Consider the following 12601-nt stretch of genomic DNA (forward strand, 5'->3'; position numbering starts at 1 on the left):
CAGTAGGGAGGGAAGATCTTGCTTAGAGGGAAGATTTAAAAGGATAAGACTGGGAGCATTAAACGCCTACCTTCTCACCTTTAGTCTTCCTCTTCTGGGCCATCCAAGGGGGCCCCTCTCACAGAAGGGGTTGGGGGTTGTCCCTGCCCTGTCCTGCTCCAGAGACTGCACTGGCTTCCCAGTACCCTGAGGATATAGCATAAACCCTTCTTCTTGGCATTTGGAGCTCTCCCCTGAGCCTTTGGGATCACAGTACTCTGAGGGATATTCTAGGCTAAGAGGTGGACTTGCTGTGATCTCCAGCCTGGGAATCAGGCCTATGGCCCATCCACTCACCTACAGGTTAGGATGGCACAGATTCCCAGAAGCCTGGGCTCATCTCCAGCCCCTGCTTGGGCTGGAAGACCTTGGGAAAGCCCCTGTCCCTCTGAGGAGCCCCAGCTGCTTCTCCACTGAATGACAGGTAGATACAGAGAGACTTGCCCTGGCCCTTCTGCGGGGCACTGCCAGTTTTGTTGCTCAGGGTTGCAAGGGGATGCCAGCTAACACTCCCCTTGGGCCGTGTCTCTCCTGACAGATTAAAATCTGGGACATTCCCAAGCAGCTGCTGACCAAGAACCTCACAGCCTTCAGGAAAGAGCTGGTGGGCCATGCCCGCAAAGTGGGCCTGGTGGAGTGGCACCCCACAGCTGCCAACATCCTCTTCAGCTCCGGCTATGACTACAAGGTGGGTTTGTCTATTTAATCTGCTGGGGCTCCCCTGACATAGAAGTACCCTGGGTGGGTTAAGACAACAGAAATGCATTCCCACAGTTTTGAAGGCCAGAAATCCAAAATCAAGATGTTAGGAGGGCCATGCTTTCTCCAAAAGCTATAGGGAAGAGTCCTTCTGTGCTTCTTCTAGCTTCTAGGGGCTCCAAGCATTCCTTGGTTTATAGCTGCATCACTGCATTCTGCCTCCATCTTCTGCCTTCTTCTCTGTGTATCTATGTGTCTTCTCTTCTTATAAGGACTTCGGTCATTGTAGGGTCCACCCAAATCCAGTATAGCCTCATTGTATTGATACCTCATTCAGCTCAGTTCAGTTCAGTCACTCAGTCGTGTCCAACTCTTTGCGACCCCATGAATTGCAGCACGCCAGGCCTCCCTGTCCATCACCAACTCCCAGAGTTCACTCAGACTCACGTCCATTGAATCAGTGATGCCATCCAGCCATCTCATCCTCTGTCATCCCCTTCTCCTCCTGCCCCCAATCCCTCCCAGCATCAGAGTCTTTTCCAATGAGTCAACTCTTTGCAGGAGGTGGCCAAAGTACTGGAGTTTCAGCTTTAAGCATCATTCCTTCCAAAGAACACCCAGGACTGATCTCCTTTAGAATGGACTGGTTGGATCTCCTTGCAGTCCAAGGGACTCTCAAGAGTCTTCTCCAACACCACACTTCAAAAGCATCAATTCTTCGGCACTCAGCTTTCTTCACAGTCCAACTCTCACATCCATACATGACCACTGGAAAAACCATAGCCTTGACTAGACAGACCTTTGTTGGCAAAGTAATGTCTGTGCTTTTTAATATGCTGTTTAGGTTGGTCATAACTTTCCTTCCAAGGAGTAAGTGTCTTTTAATTTCATGGCTGCAATCACCATATGCAGTGATTTTGGAGCTCCCCAAAATAAAGTCTGACACTGTTTCCACTGTTTCCCCATCTATTTCCCATGAAGTGATGGGACAAGATGCCATGATCTTCGTTTTCTGAATGTTGAGCTTTAAGCCAACTTTTTCACGTTCCTCTTTCACTTTCATCAAGAGGCTTTTTAGTTCCTCTTCACTTTCTGCCATAAGGGTGGTGTCATCTGCATATCTGAGGTTATTGATATTTCTCCCGGTAATCTTGATTCCCGCTTGTGTTTCTTCCAGTCCAGAGTTTCTCATGATGTACTCTGCATATAAGTTAAATAAGCAGGTGACAATATACAGCTTTGACGTACTCCTTTTCCTATTTGGAACCAGTCTGTTGTTCCATGCCCAGTTCTAACTGTTGCTTCCTGACCTGCATACAGATTTCTCAAGACCTCATTACACTGTGAAAACCCTATATCCAAATAAGGTCATATTCTGAGGTTTTGGGTAGACATAAGTTTTGGTGTGGGACACTGCTCAGTCCATTAGTCTTACTGGAGGGGGTGAGCTGGCCCCTGCTCAGAGATGCCTCAGCCTCCTTCATTGACTGCCAGGTTAGCAAGCTGTGGGCTCCGTGGAATGGGAAAGCTCACAGCACAGGCTATCTTGATTCTGTCTCCACTCAGTCTCTGACCTGCAGCGTGACCTGGGAAAGTCCCTGTTCTCCTCTGGGCCTCAGTCTGTACACAGATGGGGTTGATGCCATTGTAACTTCTAAACTCTTCCTTTCACAACTCTATAAGGCTTTAACTTCTAAACTCTTCCTTTCACAACTCTATAAGGCTTTACAGAGGCACCTCAGAAGCCTCTGTGATGGATAAGAGGGTGGGATGGGAGTGGTTGAAAGGTCCTCTACCCCATTCTGATCAGAAGTGCTCTGTTATCTGTTTAGGTAGGGTGTGCTGCTGCTTATGGGCTTCCCTTGTGGCTCAGCTGGTAAAGAATCTGCCTGCAATGTGAGAGACCTGGGTTGGGAAGATCCCCTGGAGAAGGGAAAGGCTACCCACTCCAGTATTCTGGCCTGAAGAATTCCATGGACTTATAGTCCATAGGGTGCAAAGAGTCAGACATGACTGAGCGACTTTCACTTCACTGCTTATGGTTGTACAGTTTTATCTGTACACGACTCCAGGGGGCTCTGTTCACATCTTGGACTTTGGGAATGGGTTGCCCTGGAGCTGTGCACTGCACAGCCTGTGCAGCTAAACATGGCATCCCTTATTAACTATGTGTTGGAAACTGTTGCTAATGACTATTTGAAACCCCCTGGATTAGCTGGTTCCCTGGGGTCCTCCTAGCATGGATGTTTCATTGCTCCAAGCAGATGGTGTTTTCACTGCTAGACAGCCTGACTGCTGACTTCCCCCTCCTACCACGTGGCCACTTCAGTGGGCAGATCCATCCTTTCACCCGCGGCCTTTTGGCCAGACTGCCATCTGTGGCTTCCCTCCGGGAATACCATGTTTCCCTGCAGCCTGGCTGGCGTGTGACTGTGGGGACTGGGATGGGGCTGGGGGCGGGGCTGGGTTCAGAGCTGGCTCTCTGCTGTGCAGGTGATGGTCTGGAACCTGGATTCAAAGGAGTCTGTAATCATGAGCCCCGTGAAGACAATTAACTGTCACCAAGACGTGATCCTCTCCATGTCCTTCAACACCAACGGCAGCCTGCTGGCCACTGCGTGTAAAGACCGCAAGATTCGGGTTCTAGACCCCCGAGCAGGGACCGTCCTCCAGGTTAGTGCTCGGCTGTGGTCTGGCTTGGGGTCGGAGGAGCAAGGAGTGGAGTGGGCATGGGGAGAGCATCGGGGCTTCTGAGAACAGAGCAGTGATGCTGTCAGTGTTCTAGCCAAAGTCTTTATGCATGCTATCCCCATCTGTTGGGAGGTGTTGAATATATCATACCCATTTTTCAGATGAGAAAAGTGAGACTTAAGAAAGGCTAACGGACTTGCCCACACTGAAAGCTGGGACTTGAACCTGGTCTAACTCCAAAGCTGTCAATATGCCTCGGCTCTATCAAGAGGCATGACATGGAGTCAGGAGACCATAAGGTACCACTGTTATCCACTGTGTGACCTTAGACAAGCACTTGCTGCTCTCTGAGACTTTTTCTCATCTGCAACAATAGGACATTAGTCCTTCCTCTGGGAAGTTTAAATGAAATAACCCAGGTGACAGTACCCACTTGCATGTAATGGATGTTCAATAATAATCTTAGTAAAAATGTGGAGCTGGGCTGAAGTCTGACTCTGTCTTAATTTAAAAAAGAACCCGCAACAAAAATAGTGGGAGAGACTTTATGTGGATAGGAAAGAACCAGGAAGGCTTCCTGGAGGTGGTGCCTCTGGAAGGATTCCCCAGGCAGAGCTGGGATGAGAAAAGAAGGCATTTTGAGTGGAAGACAAGGAGTCCCTGACCACACATGTCACTCCAGGAAGCCACCTATAAAGGGCACCGGGCCAACAAAGTGCTATTTCTGGGGAACCTGAAGAAGCTGCTGTCCACAGGCACATCCCGGTGGAACAATCGTCAGATGGCCCTCTGGGACCAGGTGAGTCACCAGAGCAGCCCTACCAGCACCCCTCTCTGCACCTCCCCACCCCCGCCACCAGCACCCCTTAGCTGAGTGCTGGCTTCATCTGTTCATTCATGCATTCACTCACTGACCAAACTGATTGATGACAACCAGGGAGGTGCCAGCAGCCTGATGGCACTCACCCAGACCTTGTGCATCTTGTCGTTCAAGGAGGGGGAGGGGTTAGGACTTAGAAGAAGCCTCAGTGTCAGAGAGGGGAGGTGGCTGGGCCTGGGACCAGGACTCAGGGTTGGGTGGGAGAAGGAAAAGGCCTTCTGGATGGGGGGTGGCCATCCAGACTTAGGATGCCAGGACTTAGGATGGAGCAAGGACTTAGGATGAAATAGAGAGGCATGTGAGCAAGAAGAGCTGCCAGTTCAACGTGGGTGGGGGTGAGGAAGGGGGTGAGGACCGGGCCAAATAGTATTGATTTCAAGGAGCTCTTGTCCAAAGTTGAAGAGACTGCTTCTTCTCTATCTCTGAATCTCCTTGCTTCATAGTAGATATAATACAGGAGGAGGAAGGCTGGAATGACGTCATGCGTATGAGAAGTGATTTGTTAAAGGCAAAATGCCAGCAAGGCAAAAGGAGGTGGTCTGTCTCTCACACACGCATACACACATACACACGCACAGAGCCCTGGGGCAGGAATTCTTATCTTAGCACCACCAAGGTCCTCCGTGAGTGACCCACAGGCCTTCCTGGTCTTCCTTCCTTTGCAGGATGACCTCTCTGTGCCTGTCACAGAGGTGGACCTCGATGGCTCCTCAGGTGTGCTATTTCCCTTCTATGATGCGGACACCAACATGCTCTACGTGGTGGGGAAGGTCAGTCTGGCACAGGAGAGAGGCGCTGCCTGGTCCCATTGGCCTGGGGCCCTTGGAGTGCAAGGCAGGGGCAGGGCCAGGCAAGAGTGGCTGGGTCCTCTATCCCTGTGGGGAGCCCCCAGCCCTCTCCCACCTTCCTGGCTCCACCGGAACACCTGGGGCCAGGGCTTTGGCCGGACGCCCTGAGCTAGTTGACCGCCCTGCCAGTTCTGGGTCTAGATGAGGAGGGACCAGTTGGTGTTTCTTGGCAGGGGCACCTTCGAATTTGGGGCAGAGGGGGGTCTTCACCGGGTAGAACTGTCCTGTACTCCGCATCCCTGGCCCCTCCCCCCAGTGCCAGGGACAGCAGCCACCTCCCCACCCAGTCATTATGACAATGACAACCTGAAGCGCCCCAGGGGTAAGACCCACTGGATGGTCTCAGGACACTGCACTTTTGACCTTCGTGTGCAGCTCTTGGATGGAGTGGGGTTCAGGCCTGTGCTCCCCAAGCCTCTGCCCTGGAGGCACACGGGTGGACTCTGGGTCATGGTTGAAGGGACTGAGTGTTGAAGTGAGGACCCCCTGCTGCCTTGGTGACCATTCCCTGGTGTGCCCTTGTGTGAGGTGGCTCTGCCAACTCGTCACTCATAGTGAGCATCAGGTTTCTGCTGTGTGGCAGTGGGGCCAGGAGCGGGGTTTGGGGCACCCGGCTCTGAATGGTGCCCTCTCTTCCACAGGGAGACAGGAACATCCACTACTATGAGATCAGTGCCAACAAACCTCACCTGAACTACCTGACGGAATACCACTCCTATAATCCACAGAAGGGGATCGGTGAGTGTGGGACACGGAGGCCACGTGGGGCCTGGGGAGACAGGGGTGAGTCAGCTGCAGGCCCTGCCCCAAAAGCAGGGCAGGTCAACACTCTGAGTCGATGGGAGCTCTACTTGAGTTATGTGGGAGGTTCTCTGGGAGCGCACAGGAAGAAGCCAGGGAGGGCTTCCTGGAGGAGGCAAGACCTGAGGAGCCAAAAGGGGAGCAGAGCAAGACATGGGGAGAGTATGAAGGTGTTGTAGCTGAAAGTTGAGCAGTTACAACAGTAGCAAGAAGATGGGGGACACTGACATAGATCGCTAGTTTTAAGCATGTTTAGGGGTAAGAAACAAAACAAGACAGGATGCAATTCTGTGCCCTCTGCAAGAAACCCACTTACACATAAAGACACAGCTAGATTAAAAGTAAATGGAGAAAGATAAGATAGCTTGCTGACATTAATCAGAGGGAAGCTGGAGTCGCTGTATTAAGGGCATCTGGGGGAATTCCCTGGTGGTCCAGCAGGTCACGCTCCACACTCCCAATGCAGGGGGCCTGGGTTCAATCCTTGGTCAAGGAACTAGATCCCCGCATGCTGCAACTAAGTGTCCACATGCAGTTGAGACTCAGTGCAACCTAATTTTTTTTTTTTTAAGTGACACAACCTAAATAAATAATTTTTTTTTTTTTAAAGACCATCTGGGTTGGGAGCTGTGGGCATAGTGATGGAGGGCCTTGAGCAGAGCACACTTCCTGTAAAAGTCTGGCTAAAATCCTTGAAGATGGGAGGCAAAGTCTGATGGTTCCAACCCCATCTCCCCAGCACAGGGCCTGACCCAATGTAGGACTCTTTGTTGAGGGAGGAACAGTGGGAGGAGGGTGGTCTCTGTTCACATCCAGTTGTGTAGCCTGGCTTTGCCACTCACCCTGGGGCCCTGCTGCCGCAGGCCCCAGCTGAGGAATCTCTTGGCCCTCCTCTGTCATCTACCCACAGGTGTTATGCCAAAGAGAGGTCTCGACGTGTCCTCCTGTGAGATCTTCCGTTTCTACAAGTTGATCACAACCAAAAGCCTCATCGAGCCCGTATCCATGATTGTACCCCGACGGGTAAGGGTGGTGGGAGCCATCTCCAAGGGAGGGAGGAACCCCTCCTCGAGAAGGAGCCTGGGACCTGGAGCCTGGAGCCTGGCCCCTGGGGGAGCCACCGGGAGGCTGGTGGCCCCTCCTCAAAGGGAAGCCTTTCTCATGGTCAGTGTGCTCCCTCCCACTGCTGCTCTTGAGTTACTCCGTGACCTGGGGCACGTCCCTTTGCTCTGGGCCTCAGTTTCCTCCACTCACAGGGGTTGGGGGAGAGTCCGCACCCCAGGCTCTATAAGAGGTTCCCCCAACCATCCCCACTCTCACTGTCCTGATTGCTCCCGCAGTCAGAATCCTACCAAGAGGACATCTACCCGCCCACGGCCAGTGCCCAGCCCTCTCTGACAGCCCAGGAGTGGCTCAGTGGGATGAATAAAGGTGAGGAAGGCAGAGAAAAGGCTCAGGTGAATGTGAGGGACACTGGAGTGTCCAGTGGCCCCAAGTGACTGAGAGGGTCTGGCTGATATTTGTGTCTTCCCGTAACCCATGACCCCAGAGGATTGGTGGTTGACAGTTGGTTAAAAGCAGCCAGGGGCCTTTCCTGGGGGTCCAGTGGGTGAGACTCCAGCCATTAGGATGTATACACGTGGATTTGGGCTTGCGCCAAGTGGCTCAGGAAATTCCCCCCAGTTCAAGGAATTTTGCTCCATGAAAAATGTCTTTAAACTCTGGGCTGTGCAGAGTGACTGGACAGTCTTAGCTGGATCCCCTGCCCATCCTCCCACCACTTCTGCAATTACTTTTTGACCCCAGAGACCCTGTAGGCAGTGGCCCCTGCCCTGACCCTCCCTCCTGGGTCTGTCAATACAAGGGCCTGCACAGTGGGAGGCGGGTGTTGGGAGAATTCATGAACTGGTAGATGGCAGAGTGCAGGCGGGAGGAGCTCATGGTGTTCTGGGGCAGCCCCTGCAACTCAAGCCTCGCTTAATCACGTGAGTTTGCATTTGCACTCTGCTCTAGCCTGTGGGCTTGTGCCTGTCTGCGTGGGGCCGCATGTGTGGCAGGTCTGTGTGTGGCTCCGTGTGTGTCAGCGCCGCTCGGGCCCGTCTGTTCACGGGCTCTCCAGCCTCTCACAGCCCTCTGCTTCCCTCCCAGAGCCCGTCCTGATGTCCCTTAGGCCTGGTGCCGAGCCTCTGAGCCCGCAGCCTCTGCCCTCAGAGAGAACCCTCTCCGTGCCCACGGCCCCCACCTCGCCTCATCTCTTCAACCAGACGGAAAGGCTGGTTGCAGAGGATGGCCGGAGGCCCCTCTCCCTGCTAGAGGAGAAGTCGCCCAGGTGGGCAGCAGAATACAGACAGGAGGAGAAGAAAACCTGGCTCTCAGATGGCTTTGACATCTTCGAATGCCCCCCACCGAAGACAGAGAACGAGGTGCGAACGTGGCGGGGCTGGGTCCACCAGGGGAGGGGAGCAGCTGGGGTGGCGAGGGAGAAAGGGTGAGAAAAATGACCCGCGGTGTGGCCTGGCCTGGCCACTTAACTCACCTTGCTGGTCCACTTAACAAGCAGGTCATGAGCGCCATCCGCATGCCAAGATATGGTGGGTTTACTTACAGACGGTGAGGAACCATCTGTAAAAAGACAAGGGTCTGACTTGGGTATTAAAGTCCCTTCCGGTTCTGACTCTCTAGGATTTTCTGTGCTTTCAGAGTCAACTTTTGTTAAGTGCCTACTGTGTGCCAGGTCCCAGTTAGATAGGCACTCATATCATCTGACTGTATTTTCTCAACAGCCCAGGGAGTAAGTAGCAGCTAACAGATACAAGGGCTGGTGTCTCATGGAGGGATTCTGAGTCTGGCTCTCCTGAGCACTAATTCTGGGACTCAGGGGCTGAATCTTCCCCAGCCTCAGTTTCCACAGTGGTGACCTGGGAGCATTAATACTACTTCCCGCCCTCATGGGGTGTTGTAGCATTCAGCGGAATAATGGAGACTCTTAGGGGAAATACCTAACATCTAGTGCCATCATGTATACTGGCAGCAATTGTAATAATGCTGAGGTTAGTTTTCTGATCCCCAGTTTCTAGGGGAAGAAACTGAAATTCAGAAGGGGTAAGTAACCTGTCCAAGGTCACACAGTTTAGTGGTGGTGAAAACTCCAGTCTCCAGGACTTCAGGGTCAAGTATCCTTTTCTCCACCCGTGGGGAAATCTAAGGAGACAAGAAATATCTGAAATGTCAGTTCTTTTTTGAATTTCATTTATTGGGTGAAGAAAACAAGATTTTTGTTAAAAAAAAATCTACCATGGCTGCCTCCTCAATTCTCAGCCATGTTAATATCATCACCCCCCTTTCTGAGTGACAAGGGGCAATGTCAGTGCTTTCTGCTGGTGTCCTGCCCCCTTGCATCCCAGGACAGCCCAGTGACCCTCCGCTCTGCTCTGTGCTCTCCCAGCTGCTGCAGATGTTCTATCGGCAACAAGATGAGATCCGAAGGCTCCGGGAGCTGGTGACCCAGCGCGAGGTCCAGGCCAAACAGTTGGAACTGGAGATCAGAAACTTGCGTATGAGCTCACCGAGGCTCTGAGCAGAGTCCTCTGTCCTCCTCGCCCTCAGGGACACCAGTCGGCTCCATGAGGAGGTCCAGAACCAAACCACAGGTCCTCCAAGAATAGCTACTGTTTCTATATTTTTTACCAGAAATGAAACTCTTGGTCGCTGAAAGATTCCAGTGGGACCTGCTGCCGATTTTCCATTTGCCTTCTTAAAACAATGGTGTCTGAACTGACTCTTTTTAGATGATATCTTGCCTTCGGTTTACTTGTTTTGAAGGGTCCACGATAATTTCTCAAGGGGAAAACAATGCTGTACAAAGTTAGAGCTGGAAGGACCTAGGAAGTGAAGCTGCCTCTGATTTTCAAGCTGTGGTTCGTAGCAAGGCAGGGTGGGGAAGATTAAGCCAGGAGGGCTGTTTTGTTTTGTAATATTGGCTTCTATGGAATACATAATTCTCCTACTAAAAATTAGAAGTTTGAAAAGAAGTGGCATGGTCCAGCTTCTTTATTTCATAGGTGGGAAACTGAGGCCCAGAGAGAAGGGCAAGTAATCAAGGTCTCCAGAGAGTCCATGGCTGGGCTGGGCTGAGCTCCTGGTCTCCTGGGTCTATCTGCTGTTTGTGAGGCAGCACCTGTGCAGTTCTCAGCCCACAGGGCAGGAATCCATTGGTTCTGGCCTCATCTGTGTCCCTGACTTGCTCTGTGACCTCTCGAAGGTCATTCACTCTCTGGTCTCACTTTCTCCATCTGAGCAAGGAGGCCCCTGGAATGTGCTGTCCTTTAGAGGATCTGCCACCTGAGATGAAAAAACATTGGCCTTGACCTGAGGAAAGCTACTTTGCAGGCTGATGATCTGGGTTTGCTGCAGGAACTCAAAAGACATTGACAAAGGGGCAGAGGAAGTTTAACTTCCATGAAGTAAGTCAAGGTTCCGCCTAATGGTGGAACACAGACAGAAGGCCATCCCCTCTCCCTTCAGCCAGAATCAGCCAAATATGTGTAAACACTGTCCCTTAGGCGGGGATACAGACAGCAGAGTGGTGCCCGCGACCACTGACTGCCACCACCAAAGCCCCGAGGTCATAGAGTTTGCCTCCTCCAGGATGACGCAGGTAGATTTCAGCCCAAGGTAACAGGAGAGGTCCCCAGGAGGTGGGGAGCCCCAGCTCTGGAAGTGTGTCAGCAGAGCCCCATGGGCACCCACCCAGGAGGGCTTCTGGAGAAGGATGATTGTAGTGGGCAAGGAAATGGGACCAGATGACCCTGACTTCCCTTCCAGACTGACAGTTTTTCTGTGTCTCGCTATTGTATATTCTAAGCCCTTTCTCTAAGGTGCTCTCTCTCACAGTGGTCAGTACAACAGCCCAGCTAGAGGCAGGGAATGCTGGAAGTTAAATGTGCCCCTCCTTACCAAGGCTGTGCCAGCCATGAGTTTTGCCCAAAGCACAGGGTGATCCTGGAACTAAGATGGGAACTTCAGAGGCCACTCAGGCCTGGTATGTTTCAACCCAGGCTGTACCTTTGAATTCCTCTGGGAGCCTTCAGGAACCACAGATGTACAGGCCCAACCCCAGATCATTGATGCAGAATCTCCAAAGTAGGGCCTGGCCTGGTATATGTTTTTTAAGTTCCCAGGTGATTCTGCAACACAGTGGACTGGTTCATCTGTACCTATTTTCAGTGAAGATGAGGATAGTGAGTGCCAGACAGGATCTGGGACTCCAACCCCGTCTTCTAAGTCCAGGCTGAAAGCTCCTATAAAGTAGGAAACATCATCCTGGAGGTCTCTGGGACCCCTGACTGCAGCACGATGAAGGCTCTGTGCTCCTGATGGCCCCCTCCCCTTGCCATGGCTGAGTCACCTCATTTGCCCACACACACACCAGATGCCCACGTTCCCTGTCGTGTTTACTAAGTTGCTGGGTCCTGCCAAGCTTGCCAAAGGCCGAATCTCAGGCATTGTTGGGGAAGCAGAGCTCCACTGAATGGGGTTATCTCCCCCCGCCTCATCTGTGACCAGCTCTTCACAGTTTACAAAGCCCTCTCAGCCCCACTTACTGACCCGTCCTCCTCTAAACAGGTGAGCTAGGCTCTGTTATCCCCAAGTTCAAAGGGAATACCTAGCTTCAAGAGAATGAAGAATCATCAAGCCCAAAGGCACAAGCCGAAAGGCAGGAAGGTGAGGTCCTATCTGGGGAGCTGCCCACATGCCTCCTCCACACGGAGCCTTCCTGCTCAAGCTCTCCCCACCCCTAAGGGACCCGTACCTCATGCTTAAAAACAATACGAAGGCATCCATGAACAAACTTCTTTTCCTTTTTTTTTTTTACATCTACAATAAATTATTTAAATTATTTCACAGCAAGGGAGAGGGATAGGTAATTTTTATCAGATATTTTTTTAAGCCATTTTTTAAAAATTGTTTTTGTTCTTGGCTGATGAAGTAGGACTTGCCCAGCATTTGCAGGGCCCTCAGGCTCAGGACAAGCAGACTATGTACTCATCTCCTTACTCCATACCCTAAGAACCCCCTGACTATTGACTCAGGAACTTTCTGAGAGTGAAGATAGCACTGGGAGATGAGCTCTGGGGTGTATCTACAATCATTTGAGATTGTATCATAGAGGGAAGCAGGAAGTCAGAAATCGAGCTATACTTTTAATACAAAACCGTGCCTGAAATCCTTTGATTGTTTTAATATTGTTTCTGAAATTCCTTGTATCTTTATTAAAAAAAATAACTAAAAGTGAAAATAAATAGATGTGGAATTGTGCAATGAAAAGAAGGTAACAAAATAATAAACATCTGCCTAGACATTTTAATACATGGAGTTTTCCTTTATTTGTTTCACAAATACAAGTTTCCCTCACTATCTGAAAGTAGAAGGTGCTCATGAAACCTTTCATAAGCCAAAGTGGCTAAAAAGTGAAGAAGCAATTATCTTAATGCAAAATAAGTCAAGGTGAAGCAAGATGCTCACAGACACTGTTCAAAGCTAAGACAGCTTAATGTCAAGAATGCTGAGTGTCTTTCCTGCAGGAGGAGTTTGACAGTGCCACTCTAACTGCCTGGGGTGCTAGGAGATGCCTGATGCCTCT

General features: G+C 51.2%; 1 protein-coding gene across 4 annotated transcripts in view; it reads left to right on the forward strand.

Moving 5' to 3' along the window:
- CORO2A (coronin 2A) overlaps positions 1-12325 on the forward strand; it is a 65884-nt gene extending 53559 nt beyond the window's left edge. For all 4 annotated transcript variants that reach the window (XM_042243212.2, XM_012120491.4, XM_042243211.1 and 1 more), the window contains exons 4-12: positions 578-727; positions 3232-3411; positions 4112-4228; positions 4975-5079; positions 5799-5895; positions 6869-6981; positions 7299-7389; positions 8107-8381; positions 9404-12325. In XM_042243212.2, the coding sequence (XP_042099146.1) occupies positions 578-727; positions 3232-3411; positions 4112-4228; positions 4975-5079; positions 5799-5895; positions 6869-6981; positions 7299-7389; positions 8107-8381; positions 9404-9535 (1260 nt within the window). In that variant the 3' untranslated portion in view covers positions 9536-12325. The remainder of the gene's footprint in view (positions 1-577; positions 728-3231; positions 3412-4111; positions 4229-4974; positions 5080-5798; positions 5896-6868; positions 6982-7298; positions 7390-8106; positions 8382-9403) is intronic.
- Positions 12326-12601: the final 276 nt, after the last annotated feature.

This window comes from Ovis aries, chromosome 2, assembly GCF_016772045.2.
Source record: "Ovis aries strain OAR_USU_Benz2616 breed Rambouillet chromosome 2, ARS-UI_Ramb_v3.0, whole genome shotgun sequence".
NCBI lineage: Eukaryota > Metazoa > Chordata > Mammalia > Artiodactyla > Bovidae > Ovis > Ovis aries.